Here is an 18,498-nt window from a genome sequence, read left to right on the forward strand (position 1 = left end):
ACACTCTATAGTTACACACACACTTGTTGGCCAAAATAGTCTCCACATTTAAACTAAACATACTCACATATACTATACATATACTAGAAGAGAAATACAGCCACTTTCTTGGTAGTTTCTTTTTGTCACAGTGACCTTCCACCAATCAACAGGTTTCCGCAGTAGCTTCGCTGATCCGTTTCATTTTTCTATGAACCTACAACCAACAGAGGGCCCCAAAAAACGTTGGTTAAGTTCCACTTAATGGGTCTGTTTTATAATGGAAATGCTCAAAATACCAGACTGGACCGGACCATACTGTACCACTCAGTGGAAAGAAGGCAATATCCATCCATCCATCCATCCATCCATCTTCCTCCGCTTCATCCGGGACCGGGTCGCAGGGGCAGCAGTCTAAGCAGGCAATAGTGACACTAAAATATTTCTCTCATTTTTGCAGATTTCTTGTTCGGAGGTTCAATAGACTTCATGTCTGAATGTAACATTTGGTGCATTAATTAGTTCTGTAGCTTTCATCCAAATTATTTTTTACCATAAAACGTAAACAATCCCATTCTTTACGTGTTGTGACTCAAAACTTTCTGTTGGGCTTAAAGTACCCAACTGCCCAACATCTGAATATGTTTTCTCCAAAAATTATAGTTTTGAAAGAACAGTGTATCTTAGCATGTATCAACATCTGTAAGTCATGCACAGGTTTTGTGGTGAAGGGTCTTTCTTGTTTATGTTGTTAGTGTTGACTGACTGGACAAATAAATGATGCGATTTTTGTGACTTGACATCCCGTTGAGTCCAGACGGGTAATGATGCAGAACATAACAAATGCAGCACAGAACTTTTTGAATGCAAAGAAAAAAAATAGACTCTCATGGCTGCGTCAAAAAGTTGATGTCTACCAGATGGAACTTTCTTTTGCTCATTTGAGGGAAAGCAAAGATTGATTACAAAAGCCTAAACTCAGCTTTGTACTCTATTCACGCCATCTTCGTCTTTAAAGAGCATATTTCTGACTTCCAGGACTACCATCTGGATGATGACACGGTGCTGGATGAGGTCAGCTTAGCAGAACCTGATCGATACAAGCTGCCCGACCTAAGCGCTGAGGAGCAGGCCCTCATCCTTGGCATCTGGTGAGTCCTCTCACTGGTTTCTGTCTTAGACAAACTGTACTCCAACAATGATGATGTGGAACTTTATGAGACCTAACCTTTGGGAGTAGCTGAATAAAATTTAGTCAATCTCTGATTTCTGTTTAAAAGAAGACAGATGAAAGGGTTTCTTTAACATCAGATCAGAAGAGAATGGCTTGTATGGGTGCAAATGACACAAAGACAACAGTATCTCATATTTCCAGACAAGAATGTGAGGAAACATCTTTAAATTCAGTTAAACTAGGAGATGAGTGATACTGCTGTCAGCTACAGACAAGAGAAGACAAAGAAAATGTTACTGGATCTAACGTGTTGATTTTTCGTGCAGAAAATATAGTCAGAAGAAGGATAAGTAAATGTATAAAAATGACTGTTCTCGGAATGTTACTCAGACAAATGTCATAACTCAGTGGCGTTGTGAAAGAGTGTCCGCTCTGTCACGCCAAAGACTCTGACCCAAAGCTTCCCTGCTTGACACTCAGCATTAAGGAGTTGGATTTCGAGGGTTAAACCACCAAATGGTCCCCGGGTGCAGCTGTGTCTGCAGCTCACCCCTCCCCCTGGGGATGGGTTTAATGTGAAGAACAAATTTCAAACACTTTGAAGTGTGACAGTTAATGGGACTTTGGATAATATTGGGTCTATCTCTAATAAAGATCAAAATTGTTTTATAGAGATCTTTAGATATGGAGATGTGTTACAGAGACCCAACTTTGTAGGCATTTTAAGATTGGGGTAGTCCAGTGGACTCTGTTAATTAGCAATAAATTACAAACATCTTCAGTTTTACTTCCTACTAGCTTGTTGGGTTTGATTTGCTTTCAGACTGCATTTTAGAAGTCCATTAAACCATCTTTAATCATTACACTATTTTAATAAGGAGAGATCATAGTCATACAAATAAGGAAAGATTTATTTGTGATGCAAAAGATGTATATGAAATAAGTCTATAGTCTTTGGTGTTTAAGCTCTGGTCTGATGATGTCCTTCATGCTGGTGGGATAAACTTATACCTTAGAGGAATTCACCCAAGCGCCTAGACGCTGGTGGTGGGTTAGGGCTAGCCCACGACAAAGCACTGGTCCAGGTGGAAGACGAGATGGTGGCGAGCTGGTATAATCATCTAGAACAGGGGTCTGCAACATTTAACACCAAAAGAGCCATTTGGTCCAATTTCTTGCAAACCAAAACCCAGCAAGAGTTGCCAAATCCCACTTAATATTTACTTAATTCAAGTTTATGTGCCTGTTAAGCCATTTCTTTATAAAATGTAGCCTTCAAATATAAAAAAAATAATTTCTAAAAAGTTATATTTTTCTTTAAATAAGAACTTTAGCTTCTTTATTTTTGACAACAGCATACACAAGTTCCTTTCAAAATAAAATTCACTGTGTCAAATAAGATCCTCTTTTGCAGCAGTTTTACCTAAATTAAAAATGCAAGAAAATCTTGTCAGATATGCCACTTTCTATCATCATGACAACAAGTATTTTCTACTGTGCAGTATAAATTAAGATATGTGCTCAAGTCAACTAACTAATTTAATACTTACGTTGTTAGCATTGTTCTTAAGGGTGAAGAGCCACAATGGAGGGGTAGAAGAGCCACATGTACATCCAGACCCCTGATCTAGAATATAGAGAGATAAACGTTCGTAAATTTAAAATCAAAAACATGATTGTTATTGGCTGAGTAGAAAAAGTGGATAATTTAGCTATTGGTGTAGAGCAGGGGTATTCAAGTCCAGGCCTCGAGGGCCGGTGTCCTACATGTTTTCCAACCAACCTTCCATTGAAGCTCCTTATTGGCTGCTAATTTCCAGGATCAGGTATGTTTAGCCAATAAGGAGCTTCAATGGAAGATTGGTTGGAAAACATGTAGGACACCGGCCCTCGAGGCCTAGATTTGAATACCCCTGGTGTAGAGTGAAGGCTTAGCTAATGAATGGTGTGTAGAATGAGTGATGCAAGAATCCACCAGGAGGTGAGGTAGATCTTCTTTATTGAAACTGCACCAAAGCTTCACTACAACAACTGCTCATAGTGGGCAATCTTCCAACAATCACATTTTCTTTTAATGTCTCCTCTTCGCTTTACAAGTTCACCCGTGAGACATTTTTTCCAACTCATACAGGCTATTTTTCAGTAGTAAAACACACGGCTTTCACATCACTCACTTGTCTTTGGTTCCATTTGGCTCTTTATGATGATCTGTGTGGAGTCATGCTGTAGTGGATCCAACCAGGATTCACTTGCAACTGAACAGAGACCCTCATTTTAGGCAAGGTCTCAGTGTGAAAAAGCCCATACAGGTGTTTACAATACCAAACAGACTTTAGTTGTTTTTTTGCGCTCTGGGATCTAAAAGTACAGAAACCATTTTTAAAATTGTGAACAAATAACTTTTAAATAAATCACTACTTTTTTGTGTGCCAGAATTTTTATTTCACACTTTCCTTAATCAAGTTTAGATGTGAGGCAGTCAGTAGGGCTACCAATTTTGTTTCAATAAAGTCAGTATTTTTGCTTCTGTCAAGTTTTGAAGAGTCCTCGTCATAAAACACTGTGAAAGTCTGTCCTGGTGGCGAAGGCCAGAACCTGTGATTAATGTGTCTGGTCCTGGCCTGTTGTCTTGCAGCACTGATTTTCAGAGAAACAACCCCGTACACAAGCTGACAGAAGAGGAACTGCTGGCCTTCACATCTGTAAGTCACAGTTCATTCACATATTTCTACAAAACGCTGCCTCATTTTCTGAATAAAGCATACTCTTAATTGTTTGGATTTTGGAGAATTGGCTAAGCAAACTTATGAACTTAGTTTGGATATTATTGAACACATTTATTTTATGCCCTGCTTCTGTCTAGATCAAGACTTTTCAAATAGCAATCTGATGCAACTTCTGAGTTGCTCAGTGCAAAAACTAGTCATTTTCTTGCATATTTAAATAGTTGGCACTGAATATCCAATCAGAAGATTTACTGCTCCACAAAGTTTTCTTTCTGATGCAATACTCACCGAGAATCCAGTGATATTTTTTGGAATTAACCTGCTTTTAACCATTGTATATGTATATGTATATGAGAATTAGACTGAGGGATCCTTCCCCCCCTTATGTTCCAAACAGGAAGTAGCTGCTGGCTCCAAGAAGCCAAAATCCCATAGACTTCTATAGAGAAATAAACAGCTATTCCTCAGTCATTCTGTTTGTCAGAATAGCCATTCTTGGTCTGCTACCTATTTTAAAAATCTTTTTGCCAATTGGTTTGATCTGTAAGTAAGAAATTACTCCAGTTCTCTTATACAGTCAATGGTTATTAACAACCAGTTTTGTGCATAATTCTGATTTGCTTGCATGTCTTGATTAGGAGGAAGGGCAGCTCAGCAAAACCACCAAACAAAGAAATACATTTCTATAAAAATAGTAGTGTGTCATTGATCTGCATTGGAGATTATACTGTAACTTATTGGCTCACGATTCTTTGATAAAGTTAGAACACTTGGAGGCATATATGTCTTATTGTGCTAAGCTCAATACCAGAATTGAGCCTACTTGGATTATGTTGCTACTCAGTTTTTGGTTACATTTCCCATGTGCTTTCAATTATTTATGATGTCACTTTGTAGTGTCTTCATTGGTTAAAACAACCAAATAGATTATATGGGTGTTACAACAATATTGACTTTTGTGATCGTGGTACATAGAGCGGCCAACCTGATCAGACGATCACAGGTTTGATTCCCACCTTGCCCCTTTGTATGTGTACAGATATAAAAAGGAGTGTGATAGAAGAGCGCTTTGGGCTTTTGAGCAAGGTAGAAAAGCGCTCTATATGTGTTTACTATTGGTGTCATTATTAAAATGTATTAAAATGAATTTTTGCCACTGACCAAATATTTTTCTGCACCATTACGCAAATACATTTTCAAAAAACCCTAAAATGTGATTTCCTGAATTCTTTGTTTACATTCTGTCACTAACAGTTGAAGTTCATCTATGAGGAACAGTACAGACCTCTCATCCTTTTAACTGGAACAACGGAGAGAATTATTTACTGATGATACTTTTTGTCTCCCTGTAGCTTGCTAGCATGCAGTTTGTGTCTGCTGCTGTTTGAGGCAGCAGCTCAGAACATTCCTGCTCGGTTATTTCCAGATGACATCCAAGCTTTGAGACACGTCTGATCCATTGTGCCGCTGTTTTCGTCCATGTAATGTTTTCTCTTCCTGTCATGCAGCTTAGCTTTGATCTGATCTACAGCATCTTCAACCTGCCTCTCTGATTACTTATTGATTTCTTCATGTTGATGCTCCGGTACTTTTACAAGCTCTGGTTTAATAAATGGTAAACGGCGTCTACTTGTTTAGTTTTTTTTTTTTTTTTTTTTCATCTTCAAGGCTCACACCACTTTACAGTCATAGTCCTATTCAAGGATTCACACACACATTCACACACACACATTCACACAGAGCTGCTATGCACTTGAACTAGCAGCAATGTGGGGTATGTTGTCTTGCCCAAACAGTGTCGTGCATAGCAAGAACGAACGTGATCTTCCAACTACTTCTATGCCATGGTCCCAATAAAAACACATCTGTACATAACAGCATGCAATGTTTTATATCATTCTTTATTCATTCAAATAACTGATCTCTTAGGAAGTGGGATTTAGCCAATTTAATCAAAATATGATTCGAGTTTATAGGTATGTAATATTCTGACATTTATCAGGACCTTGAACCAGTTGAGAGTCTTGGATGCTGTTCATCCAGATTGTATATTCTGTACACCAGGGCTGTCCAACCCCTTGAGAGACCTTGACCTGTTTGTTTCCACACTGTAGGTTGCAGCTTCTTAGTGCATACTCATTACATGAATCATGCTCAGACTATTCCCCGACCATTCCATCTGTTGCCCATGAAAATGCCGGCCACTGGAGTACACATTGAATGCAACCTTTTTGTTGCTGTCCTTCAGGAAATGTAAGGTTGGTGTGTAACTTAGCATCAGTACACTTGTGATCACACTAGAACTTTACCAGGTCAAAGTCCATTCATTTGTGGTCCTAGCCTAAACCATGACTTTAGATCAGGGGTTTCTGACTCCAGATCTCGAGGGCTGCCATCCTGCTGGTGTCTATGATATCCTGTCTCATCTGCTGCTTATTACCTGGATCAGTTGTGTTTAGCCAGTGAGGATCTTCAGTGGCAGCTTGGCTGGAAAACATGAGACCTGTGGTTTAGATGTGCTTGGTACAGAGTCTGAATAGACCCTTTGGTGATAGAAGACGCATCATCCTGGTAATCAGCAGAATTTTACTGGATAGCAATTAGGACACTGGACTAGTTTTGTGAAGTTACCAGTAAATTGTTGTTTTTACTCACTTCAGAGACAAATGAGAATTTCCTGTCTTCTTTGCTAGTAGGTTTGTCTTTTTCAATTTCTTTTTTTTCTGCTCCTATTTGAATACTTAGTTGTACACAACCCATAGGGAAACCAGCATTTTATTTTAATAATCTTCTCAAATTATTTTGTTTTATTTATTGCATTTATAGTTCTGAGAAAAATTAATTTAAAAAGTTGTTAATAAAAGTTTTGCACTCTTTGCACTGCTGTAAGGATGTACCGTGCCATTGATTGGTGATCTTTGACCAATAAAAAACTTGGGTTAACCTGGAAGGTCTAATAAAGAAGGAGCTGCTGCAGGCAGCTGCTGGCTCTGTGAGCAGGCATCTTCCTAGCCTACATGTAGATCCAGCAGTCTGCAGGCTGGTTAGATGGTTGTCACATGTCTGGCTGTCTTCATCTTTACCAGCTATTGATGTCTTCCCAGAAGACCAGCTGCATTCTTGGTCAGGTCCCTCTGGAAAGAGATTTGTAACCTAAAAATTACAGTATCATAGTTAAAGGATGGTAATTCATGTCAACAACAGAAACATAGATATTAAAACCACTCTCATAATTGTTAACAGAGTTTGGAGTGCTGCCAGTTTATGATGAAAAAGATGAGGAACATGATGAAAATTTTCTTTTGGGATTTTTCTAGTAATTGTCAATGACATAAGAAAAATTAACATTCATTCACAATCATTGTGTATCAGGAGCAAATGAAGAACAAAACTGCTTGTAGGTGTGATGTAGAAGCTACAACAACAAGCCAATTTCTCATGAACTCCTGCTGCTCTGCAGAAACTAAGTCATAGAAAATGACTTTTCAAATTTGGCTAAAGATTGTATAATCATATTTAAAAAAAAAACATTGAGAATGATTTTATAATCAATCATAAGATGATCGGAGTGGGACTTTAAATAATATTTGCGGTAATAATAGTATTAGTGGTTCCTCATGGTTCAGGTACATTTAGATTTAGTTTTTTAAATTCCTTAAATGCATTAAAGAAAACCATAACTTGTAAAGCTTCAAAATGTCTATTTGTAGATCAGCATAAATTTTAACAGTCACAGAAATGTTTGCATTTGGAGCACAAATGCTCCTAAAAAGTCCTAATATTAAGGCGGAAACAATTTGTATGAACTGTCACCAGTGTACAGATATTGGTCAAAGTTCTGGTTCTACAGGAATGTTCTTGTGGAAAGGGTTTAATGGGCTATGACTGTTTAACAGAGACAAAATGGTGAGGATTTCATGTATCAGTTTCCTGCTGAACTTCTTATTTCTGATAAAGTCTGTTTGTGTTTGCTATGGTGTCAAAACACAGATACTTCAGCTGCTGCCTTGTTTACTGAGTTTTTTTGTGTCCATTATTGGAGGAATAACTTCATTATCAAGACTCTGAGCCGAGCTGGATAAACCTCTGCAAACATCCGTGTGAGCTTGCTGCTCCTCCTTCCATGCATCACCTTTATGGCACGCTCCCCTCATCATTACACTGTGCGGAGTCGCGGCTGCACAGCTTGTTCTGATTAAAGATGAGCGCAGATAAAAGCTGCAATCATTGCTAATGCTTACCTGGGGCTGAATCTGCTGGACGTCCAGGCTCCGCCCACGGAGCGTTTTTCTCTTTAATAAGCTCATCCGAAGCTCGGCAGCAGCTATTAGCCCCAAATTATCACCTCGGCACGCAGATACAGACTTTTAGGCTGTAATAGTTTTTAATATTCTGCCCCTCTGTCAGAACAAGCTGGCTGGATTGTCTGTGTGACTTTGAGCTATTTTTTACCCTTCTAACGGCAACATTTAATGTAATAAGTTATTAAAAATTCAATCTAAATCCTTCGTACTCACAAAAGGTCAAAAGATTATTTGAAGTTTCTTAGACTTTGTTCATTTTAAAAAAAAACCACACACAATCTCCTAACATAGAAACATCATGAAACCCACTGTTTCAGTGAAGTTCAGTGAAGTTTAACAGAAGTAGAAAAAGGTTTATCAACAACATTTTATTTTAATCATTGCTTTTGTCTGATAGGATTGTTTATTTTGCAGAAAAAAATCAGAACAAACTATATATAAAAAATAAACTAAGGTTAGCCGAAGTGTAATAAGAAAAACCATAGACTGTATAATGGTACCTTTGGTACCTTTTTCTTAACGTATTTTTTCTTTATCGCAAGTAATTTTCAGTTATAACCTGACCAATCAGATGCCTCATTAAAAGCATGTGGTTCCCCCCCGCCCCACCTCCAACGTTTGAATGAAAAATTCCACGTAGCCCGCTTTCAGTGGAAGAGGTGTGGACTTTGAACAAGCTCACTGATGATTGGTGACAGTAGTTCCTCTAAAAACGTGATTTGGACCAATCACTGTCGTCTGGCTCCAAATGGCGACACCCGTATTATAGAAAAAAATCATTGACAGATTTGGCCTTATTTCGCAGGAGGCCTTTTATATGGGTGATGTCACTTCCCACTTCGTCCAGGAATAATATTATGTCTGTGGAAAAAAAAAACCCTAAATAAGTTAATTTTTGCTCCTAAAATCTTATTAGCTCTCTAAAAGACGTGTGACAGTTGAATCAGGCAAGAAACTTTTTTTTTCTAATGCCAATGAATTTGTCAACAAAGCTTGAAATTCATAGCATCTGTCTGCCTCTTCTTGCATTTTATTAACGAGAAAAAACATAGGAAACCTTCATGTTGTTCATAAAGTGTACTAGGATTATTTAAAAGATTAAACGTAGAGACTCTTTGTCTTTGAATTGTCTCTTGCTGTTTAAAAATCCAAATGGTTTCTGTTGCCTCACAGGACCGTTTATGATGACTGCATTGATGTCCTTCTGTCAGACATTCATAAACGGGGTCAAACTTTCTTCTCTGCTTTTGTCTTTGTAGTGTTTGCTGTCCCAGCCCAAGTTCTGGGCCGTGGAGGTGACGGCCCTGTGCCTCCGGACCAAACTAGAGAGAGGACGAACTCGGTGTGTTGAAAGAGCGATGATGCAAACTCAGGTGAGTGGAAATGCTCCACAGTTTGGTGCAGCTCTGTCATTAGGGCTGGTTTGAGAAAAAAATCTTCTACTGGAGCCAAAAAAAAGTTCACCATGCAACCACTAGGTGGGGTTTTACACAATCATGTTTGTCCCTCATACTTCTACCCAACTTGCTATTATTTTCCTTTTTCTCGTTGGTTTTTGTATTACCCTTTAGTACCTCCTCAAACTAAGACAGGCGTGATGTAGGAATATGAACAAACACCTGTGGCCGACTCCCTTCTTTTTGAACGTGAGGTAGAACCCGGTCCACTAGCCCTCCCATTAGTGTCCATAAATTGCATCAATCCTGATTGGCTCAGCTGGAACTGCAGGAGAGGAGATGCTAAAAATCTGTACGTCACTTGGTGGAAACGCTTTAAACTCAAAGAGGCTGATTGAGCTGCACAGAACAACCAGCCTCATCTGAAGGCTTTGAGACCCCAGATGTTTGGATCTGTTCTCCTGTCACCACATCTGTGAATCAGCGGTTCTCTATGTTTCTCGTGTATTAAATTGTTCATGAACATGGTGGTGAAGTTCCATGGACTTCTTTGGTCTGTCGAACACAGTAAAGAAATGCAGCATAACAGAAGACGTCTTTAAAAATGACGCAAAATCCTAAAGGAAGCAGTCCTCACAACCAATCCTGATATCCTGGACTTTTTTTTCAGAGAAGATATCCATCTGATTTGTTGTCTAGGAAAAAGTTTGTTCTTGGATCACATGTCAATTGACAGAACATTACATCCTCAGCTTTCAGTGAAAGCAGCTGAAATCCATCAGAATTCCCCTCACAGATCAACAGGTGAAGCTCCAGAGTGCTCATGGGAGTTATCGAGGAACCTCGCTCTTACTTTGACAACGACCCCTTTATTAACAGAAGCATCAGTCCCACACAGCTCCAAATGCTACTCCAGATTTTGATCAATGACTTCCCTGAAATACAGATGATAGGGTTATGAAAAAGCTGTTATGAGAGCAGCTGGAGGCAGAGTGCCTCTGCTGCAGCTTGGACACGGAGCATAAGTCCTTCCTGCTGGTTTCACTTCAGCCTTTCCTGAGGAGAGCTGTCCATTTCCTGCCTTTCTGCTGGTGTGGTTCATTTCTCTGAGAAATTTCACTATTTTTTAATAAATTAAGAAAAAACTTTTGATAATATTAATCAGTACTCACATAAGTGTTCTATTTGATGCAAATAGAATGAATGTGTGAGCAAGTATTTCAGGATTAAAGCTGTTAACGAGTTAGTCATCAGGGATTAAATGATCAAGCCCCACCCCCTTTTTAACATCTGCACCCTTGTCCCCCATAAAGGTCGAAGGAATACTTTCTCTGGAATCTTCTTCTGTAATCTGCATTCTTGATCAGCTTTGGAAGCGTGATAGTCTGCTTCATGCTTTCATGGATCTGCTTTTATACTGGAGCTGCAGAGCATGACGACGTGAAACTTCTGGGACTTGCACTAGACAACCAATCACAAAATTCACTGCAATATCTCGTTTCAACCTGTAGGGGGAAGCACACAGACGGTTTTTGACTATATTTTCATTAATTAAATATGTTTATTTCAATATGTCAAAAATTTGGCAACAACCAGCAGACAGCACTTTGAAAGCCCCATTTATAGAGGTTAACAGCCAAAAAAAGTTGATTTAGGGTTTGGTTACGCCTTAAAAACAGGCGTGACGGTAAACAGGAGTATTCCTTTTATTTTTCCCATACTAACATATCAGATGTTATAACACTTTTTCATTTGTTTAAATTTTCACTGCTTTTTTCATGAAAAGAGTAACTAGAAAATAGTGACATACTGTGACAGTAAGTCTGCAGACTTGGTGGGAACAGCTGACCTGGTTGTACAACTTCATCTTTTCATCTTCCTCCTCAGGCGATCGTCGACCACTTTGAGGATAAGTCTTGTCCCACAACTGAACGTCTCAAAGTCTTCTACTGCTGCCAGGCTCCGCCCAGATGGACCGTCCAGGTATCAACATTCTTGAGAGATACAACACACTGAAATCTTTCACCGTTAGAAATAATGAGTAATCTGAACTTTCATGAATGCAGTTATATTATAATATAGTTTGACTTTAAAAAAAAAGTCACTTTTATTCAATAATTGCTTAAGTCCCTTCGCTTCTGTAATCTCACACTGAGTCAGATTTTTCTTTTTCCATCACTTCCTGTTAGGCATTTCACTGAGAGCCAAAGTGTGTTTGAGCTGGAACTTTCCTTCAGATTATTTTATTTGTAGCAGGTTGACTTCCCTATTCAAGCATTTCAACTGCTACGTTTTCATAAATGTTATTTGCTAAAGCATTGTTGTTAATCTCCAAATGTCACATTTTGACACTTTAACAAATGTAAAAAACTGAGCCGTTGAAAGCAAAACTGTCTGGAATTGTTAAACTTTATTGTCTAAAAATATATATAACATTTATTTATACCAACTACAATTTTAATCCGTTTTATAGTTTTTACCTTTTTTCCCAATCATTGTATTTCCTAAACTTGTTTTTGTCCCTTATAAAGCTTTATTCTTGTCCCATCAGAATTCTGATTCTTCAGTCTTTCTCAAGACTCTTCATTCTAAAAACAAATGTTCCCATTTATTCTGTGAGTTTTAAACAAATGTTTTTTTTTTTCTACAAATATTACAGTTCAGTAGGAAAACTCATTTACATTCATTTTGACAATTATACTAAACATTTTTAAACAAGGTTCAATTCAATTATTTTTATTTAAATGTATTTCAGAGTAGTAGTAGTTTATTTATTTGACAGGGACAATGTGCAAAAACATTAAAGATGCTTTACACCAGATTATAGCTGAAGCTAGTTTCCATCTGTAGTCCCCAAACAAGTATAAATCAATACAATACAAACTTCAATATAAATGTAAACAATCATTCAATACCCACTCACACATTAAACTTTTCCACAAACAGCTGATTACATAATAAAATGTTACAATCAAATCTAACAAAAGCCATATCATTGCTTGCATTCAAAAGGTAAGCAGTCATTCAAGTACTCACTCCTACTTTAAACATATAAACTTCTATCTTTTTACACACTTTAGATGATTGTATTCTTTTTTACTTTTGTCAATAACAAAATGTTTCGTTTATTCTCACAATTGAACATATATTCTTTTTAATTCTTCAACTTCATTTGCAACACCCTATTGTTGCCATCTTTCTTTCTATATTTAAAAGTTTTGAATTAGTTTTCATATTTCAACTTCATTCTTGTAATACTTGTGTTCTGTTCTATTTTTTTCCCAAACATGTCCAGTTTATTCTTAAATTTAAGTTTTTATTTTATTTTTAAATCTGATTTGTGTTTATCTATTACAGCTTCCAGCTCTTTTAACTTTTCTGTAAGCTTTTTAAATATTTTTTGTTAAATATTAAGCCGGTAGACTTAATTCTTTAAAACTTGGAGCCTAATTTGTTCATATTTCTGTTTTATTTACACATTAATCTTAATCAGGTTTGAATTTTTCCTCCAAGCTGCCCTTGAAAACTTGTCATATATCCACTTCATTGGTGCAAATTTTGACTTTATTGAACAATGTGGGGTGTCTAAAAGGAATCTAGAAGGAATCTAGGGTTTTACAGACATGTTATTTATGATTTAAGTTTCTTTTTTTTTTTTTTACACAATACCCAGAAACTGGCTCAGGAAAGTTGACAACATTTGCGGGAACATGACCCATAAAATCTAAAGGCCCCACAGGAGCTGTAGAATCTGCACTAATTACTTTTTGTGACACTTTCTTAAAAAAAGCATCACATCTATGAAGAGGAAGACTAAACTGCATGGGAGGGTGTACAAAGTGGAAGCATTAAGGCCTGTCCAGGAGAATAAAGGGGAAGGAGTGTTGAAAAGAGGGGTGGTCGGTTGGGGAGGCAGCATGTAATAACTGATAACAGCAATAAAGCTGGAATTGAAGAGCCCGTATTGCCGCCTGGGGACCTGAAAGTGGGTTGGGAGGAGGATTGCAGCTGCTGCAGCCACGCTTTTTCTCTTCACGGGAAAGTGGAAGCATGCAGACGAGCAAAGCACCAACGGCGGTTTTATGGCGGCAGAAGTCACTTTGTTTTTGTTTCTTATACTTGGTGCCCATTTGGAGTGCGGCCGTTTTCATGCGTTACGTCCCGCTGGTTAAGCACATTTAAAACCAATAAGAACACATCATTTCCAGTATATCTGGCTTTGCTCCTGAACGTTTTCAAAGCAGGCTGTAGATTTTACGGCTGGGTTCCTTCCCTTCAGGTGCCGGTTAGGGGGTGTTAGTGCACAATGTGCCAAATGAGCATTCGGTTTCCTCGTCAGTAGCACGTCTGCAGCCTCTTGCTTTTGTTTTGTTTACAGAAACTGCTGGCCAGCCTGCTCATAGACCTCGGCTGCACCAGTTCAGCTCTGCTGCTTTACGAGAAGCTGGAGCTTTGGGAGGATGCAGTGATCTGTTATGAAAGACTTGGCCAGCATGGAAGGGTACGTACCCCCCCCCCCCCACACACACACACACAAACAAAACAGTTGTAGAGTCAACCATGCTCCTCCACAATTACACTTATTCAGTTTTCGGTTGGTGTTATGCCGTTCAGTCCACTGATCTTTCTCTCACTTGATTATATTAATCTGTCTAATGAGAGTTGACTTTCAACGGAAAAGTTATTTGTTCAAAGTCCTGCTTTCATTCATATCTAATTGCTTTGGAAAAGTGGTTTAGATAGGAATTTATTTAAAAAGTAATAATAAATAATAATAAAATTCAAACTTAAGGTGTATTTACAAAGACATTTTATTATCTTCTTGTTATGTGATCTCCTAATTTATTCTCAGATGCACCCTACTCCCTTTGGTTTACCCCTTACCCTAAGTCGATACTGAACCGTACCCGGGTTCATTTGAAAGCAAGCTTGAGGAGAGCTTTCACACCTGCCCATCAAAGCAGAATATCTGAGGAAAATAACTCGAACAAGAAACAAACAGTTCAATGTAAAAATTCACAACCAGGTCAGTCAGGGTTTTACTATTATAAAACAGACCAACTACAATACAGAAATAAACAACCTGGAAGTATGGTTCTACAAACTTTATTTTTATTTTTGAGCATTTAAACTCCATGATGGGTAAACTGGAGGTAAAGTGTTACTGTTCTCCTTTTATTTTAAATTTAACCTTAAAATTTCCCCAAACAAAATGTGATTGACAGGTCACTGAACAAATAGGATGCTATGCAAGCTCAAAAATGCTTGTTCAGGAAAAAGCTTTCAATGAGTCTTTGTAAATACTAGTACTTTATAAATGCACGTATATGCAGGTTTCGGGCTCTACAATTAGGAACTTTGATTGACTGCACGTCAAAAATTAAGCCAGTTTAACTTTGACCAACCAGCAACTTTGACTTGGTAGTGGCTAAAGAATGGCGTCCTTTTCTAAACACCGAAGTGCCAACCATTGGAAAGTTGATCATGAAAGAGAAATTAATAATTGAGCCTGGCTAGATGTATGACACCAAGTCTTTCATGTATCGGAATAGAGCTGTTTGAGAAAAATCCTGGAGCGAGATTCACCAGATTTTCACCACTCTGACATTTCGCACTAAGCCTCCTCCAACTGTGAGTACATGCACTAGTATTGGGTAGCGACAGTCAAGTATGAGCATCTTAATAACAAACCCTCAAACCCAATAAAAAAACAAAAACTTCATGTGAAAACATTTGCAAATGTATTACCTTTTGTCATTTAGGTGATATAAATAGTGGTTTTGGTGTTATAGTATATGATTTCAGCTGTTATTATTATTAAACCAAAAAGTGCTTGATCAAATTTGGATCAGTTTCATGCTAATATCCAGCCACACCAATTTACCTGCTTGCACGACTACTTGATATTTCCTCACAAACTCACGATACAAAGTAAACGACAAAACTCTTTCAAGAGACCACTTCCAATAAAAAGTCTATGTAGATGCGAGCAAATTCACGTTTCGGGCTCCTGTATTCAGAACTCTCACATTCACGCGTAGCTACACCAGTTTCTATGACTGTTTTCAGGCATTATGTACAAAACGTGCGTTAAAATTTAACCCAGTTTAACTTTAACTAATAAGAGTCAATCAGAAGTTCCAACCATTTAAAAATAGATCATGAAAGACAAATTAGTAATTGCAGTTTGTGTGTATCATGTATCGGAATAAAGATGTGAAAGAGAAAACTTGGAACAAGATTCACCAGATTTGCAACGCTTCCACATTTTGCAGCAAGTCTCTTCCATCTGTAGTTGGTAGACGTGGACTAAGAAACAGTAGAAAAAATGATCTCCCTGCCTGTGCAGTGTGAATCTAGTGGGCTGTATCTGCATTCCAGAACGCCGATCATATGCCCGATGTATCTGTAGCTTAAGTTGACTTTGGTTTGACTATTCTGCAATCTAAATAGCTACCTTTTGTTGCTATAAATGTTTGAAATGATCTTTTATTTGTGAACAACCTACACTTTTGTAAATTAGCATCAATCCCCGCTAGCAATGCCATACTACCACGATGGCGTGTTCAGGTAAGCAAATAGTTCTGAAGGTTATGTAAAAATCTTGACATCATTATCCCATTTCTGACCTCTGCATCGACACTACTCAGTGATAATTACACCAGCAGGTTTTCTTTGTTTCGCAGCAGATCTTCCTTGTTGCCACTAAGCTCCTGCTGCTCCTCAGTTTGTTTATTAGAGGGTTTTTTCCAGCTTTAGCCTGCCTCCATCACGGAGTGCGATTAGGTGTTTGCCACCGCCTCCCATCACGACAGCAGCGCAATCAGCCTAACAACCAGCATCACACACAGCGACACAGTTGGATCTCTGCCCTCAGAGAGCTCTTGCTGCTTCCTCAGTGCTCGAGCTCGGGGACCATTTAATACCCAGCACTTCTTTGTCCAGACAAGGCCATTTCTCACACTGTCTGTGCTGCTTTCAGCACTCACACACACACACTGATGCGGAGCAAGGAGCTCTCGGAGGATTTAATCTGCTGCTTGATGTGGATGAAGCAGCTACAGAGTGTTACATTACCCACCTCCAAACCCCTTGATCTTTTCTGCTCCGTCGACCAGTGGAATTGCACACATGCAGCACAGCCGCACTTTATTTCGGAAGCATCATTAGTCTATCTGGTCTGGTGGAACGCTGAAGGGATTTATCAGAATCAATAGTGATGCAGACCTCTTTCTATCTTATAAGGCTCTCTATCAGTTGATTGATGAAGTACAGGAATGTTTGATTGCGGCTCCTTTTCTTTATTTGGAGGGATACGATTTGTAGTCTTCTCACGTATCCGTTTTTGAAAATATGTCTGACATGAAAAACATTACAACAGATGTCACTTTGGCTGTTCTCTGCAGTTTATTATTCTCTGTTCAGATTTATAGTGTTGAAAGGATAGACACGCAGGCTTTTGGAAGCTAGTTTCAGAAAATTATTGATGTATGTTTATAGTAGATTACGAAGAGCTTTCAACAAAAATCTCAAAGTAAAATCTTATTTTTTTTCCGGAGTGAAGTAGTCATCAGTTCTACTGTTTTCTGCTGAGATATATTGAAGTCAGCACCGCCTCACGATGTCATCTACATTTATTTTGATTATTTATTTGATTGGTATTTCATTCTGTTATTTTCTTGTATTCCAAGCAACCAATGCAAGGTCTTTAGAATTCAATGTATTTTTTCTTCATCCATTTCTTATTCATTGCTATGCTATAAGAAAAGCCATGTAGGCAAAAGTTGCATCTCAGATATTTGGCACAATCATAAAAAGAAGAGTGCCAAGAGAATAACCCTGTGGTACACCAGTGGGGAGGCGGTAAGAACTGCATTTGCCGCTAAGAAATGTTAAAGATTATCCAAGTCGAGCATGTCAATTGCTAATTATTCAACTATTCAAACCCAATGTTAAATAGTCTGTAATTGTCTTCATTGTCTCCAGTTTTTGAAGTAATTGTGTTGCTTTGGATAAAATTGCTTTCTAAATGCTGTGTAATATTTATAACAGAAGTCGAGGACAAACCCCTTTACAAATGTCTGAAACAAACCACTGAGCTCATCTTCAATCAAAAGTTGTAAGTTGATGTTCCTCTAATGATGGAAACTGTCTATTTTTTTTTCTTTTTCCATGGTTTTTGTCACATTTAAGCTTATTTGTTAAATGTTTCAGTTTCTGTCACTTAGCTTGGTCTCCTGCATATTGGTCATAGACCACCAGTTCTTGACACGTTACATTAGAGTTTAAGTATTAGTTATTTTCCTTTTTCCATCCTTCCTAACATCGTCTTTCAGGCTGGCTGTTGTTTTCTGCATTGATGTAGATTTTATTATCCTTCCTGTAATTCAGTGGACAATATCGTTCTACTGGTGTTTGGTGTTCTCAACCATCTACAAAAATGAATGCGGAGATTCCTCTAGTCTCCTTCCACTTCTGACAGTGTTGTTTGACACATTTGATGTAATACTAGATCAGTGATTACCAAATGGCGGACCGCGGTCCACATCCGGACTGACTGACTGTTCTCTTTGGACTGATGGTAATTAGCGCCTGCGGGGCAGACACATTCGTATCTGGTGCAAATGGCTAAACGCAACAACTAAATGAGTGATTACGAGAGTTACCATCATTTCCTGCGTATAGGTCACAGGTCTGCAACATTTAACACTTAAAGAGCCATTTGGTCTAGTTTCTTACAGACCAGAACCTAATGAGAGCCGCAAAGTCTCACGTAATCATTTAAAAAATGCACAATTCTAATGCTTTTTTGTCAATTAAATATTCAATAAAATATTCAATATTTCAATAATTAAATTACAACAGTGTCTATATATATATAACAGTTGTAACTTACTTTACTTTTGACAGCACCATAC

At 38.1% G+C, this 18,498-nt stretch overlaps 1 protein-coding gene across 1 annotated transcript in view; it reads left to right on the plus strand.

The window, feature by feature from the left end:
- The window catches only part of ttc27 (tetratricopeptide repeat domain 27), a 74,820-nt gene that overhangs the window by 34,536 nt on the left and 21,786 nt on the right, over window positions 1–18,498 (plus strand). Inside the window, exons 8-12 of the mRNA XM_024264040.2 lie at window positions 1,018–1,130; window positions 3,789–3,855; window positions 9,443–9,556; window positions 11,468–11,563; window positions 13,959–14,081. Of these exons, the coding sequence (XP_024119808.1) occupies window positions 1,018–1,130; window positions 3,789–3,855; window positions 9,443–9,556; window positions 11,468–11,563; window positions 13,959–14,081 (513 nt within the window). The remainder of the gene's footprint in view (window positions 1–1,017; window positions 1,131–3,788; window positions 3,856–9,442; window positions 9,557–11,467; window positions 11,564–13,958; window positions 14,082–18,498) is intronic.

The sequence above is a fragment of the Oryzias melastigma genome, linkage group LG15 (genome assembly GCF_002922805.2).
Source record: "Oryzias melastigma strain HK-1 linkage group LG15, ASM292280v2, whole genome shotgun sequence".
Lineage (NCBI taxonomy): Eukaryota > Metazoa > Chordata > Actinopteri > Beloniformes > Adrianichthyidae > Oryzias > Oryzias melastigma.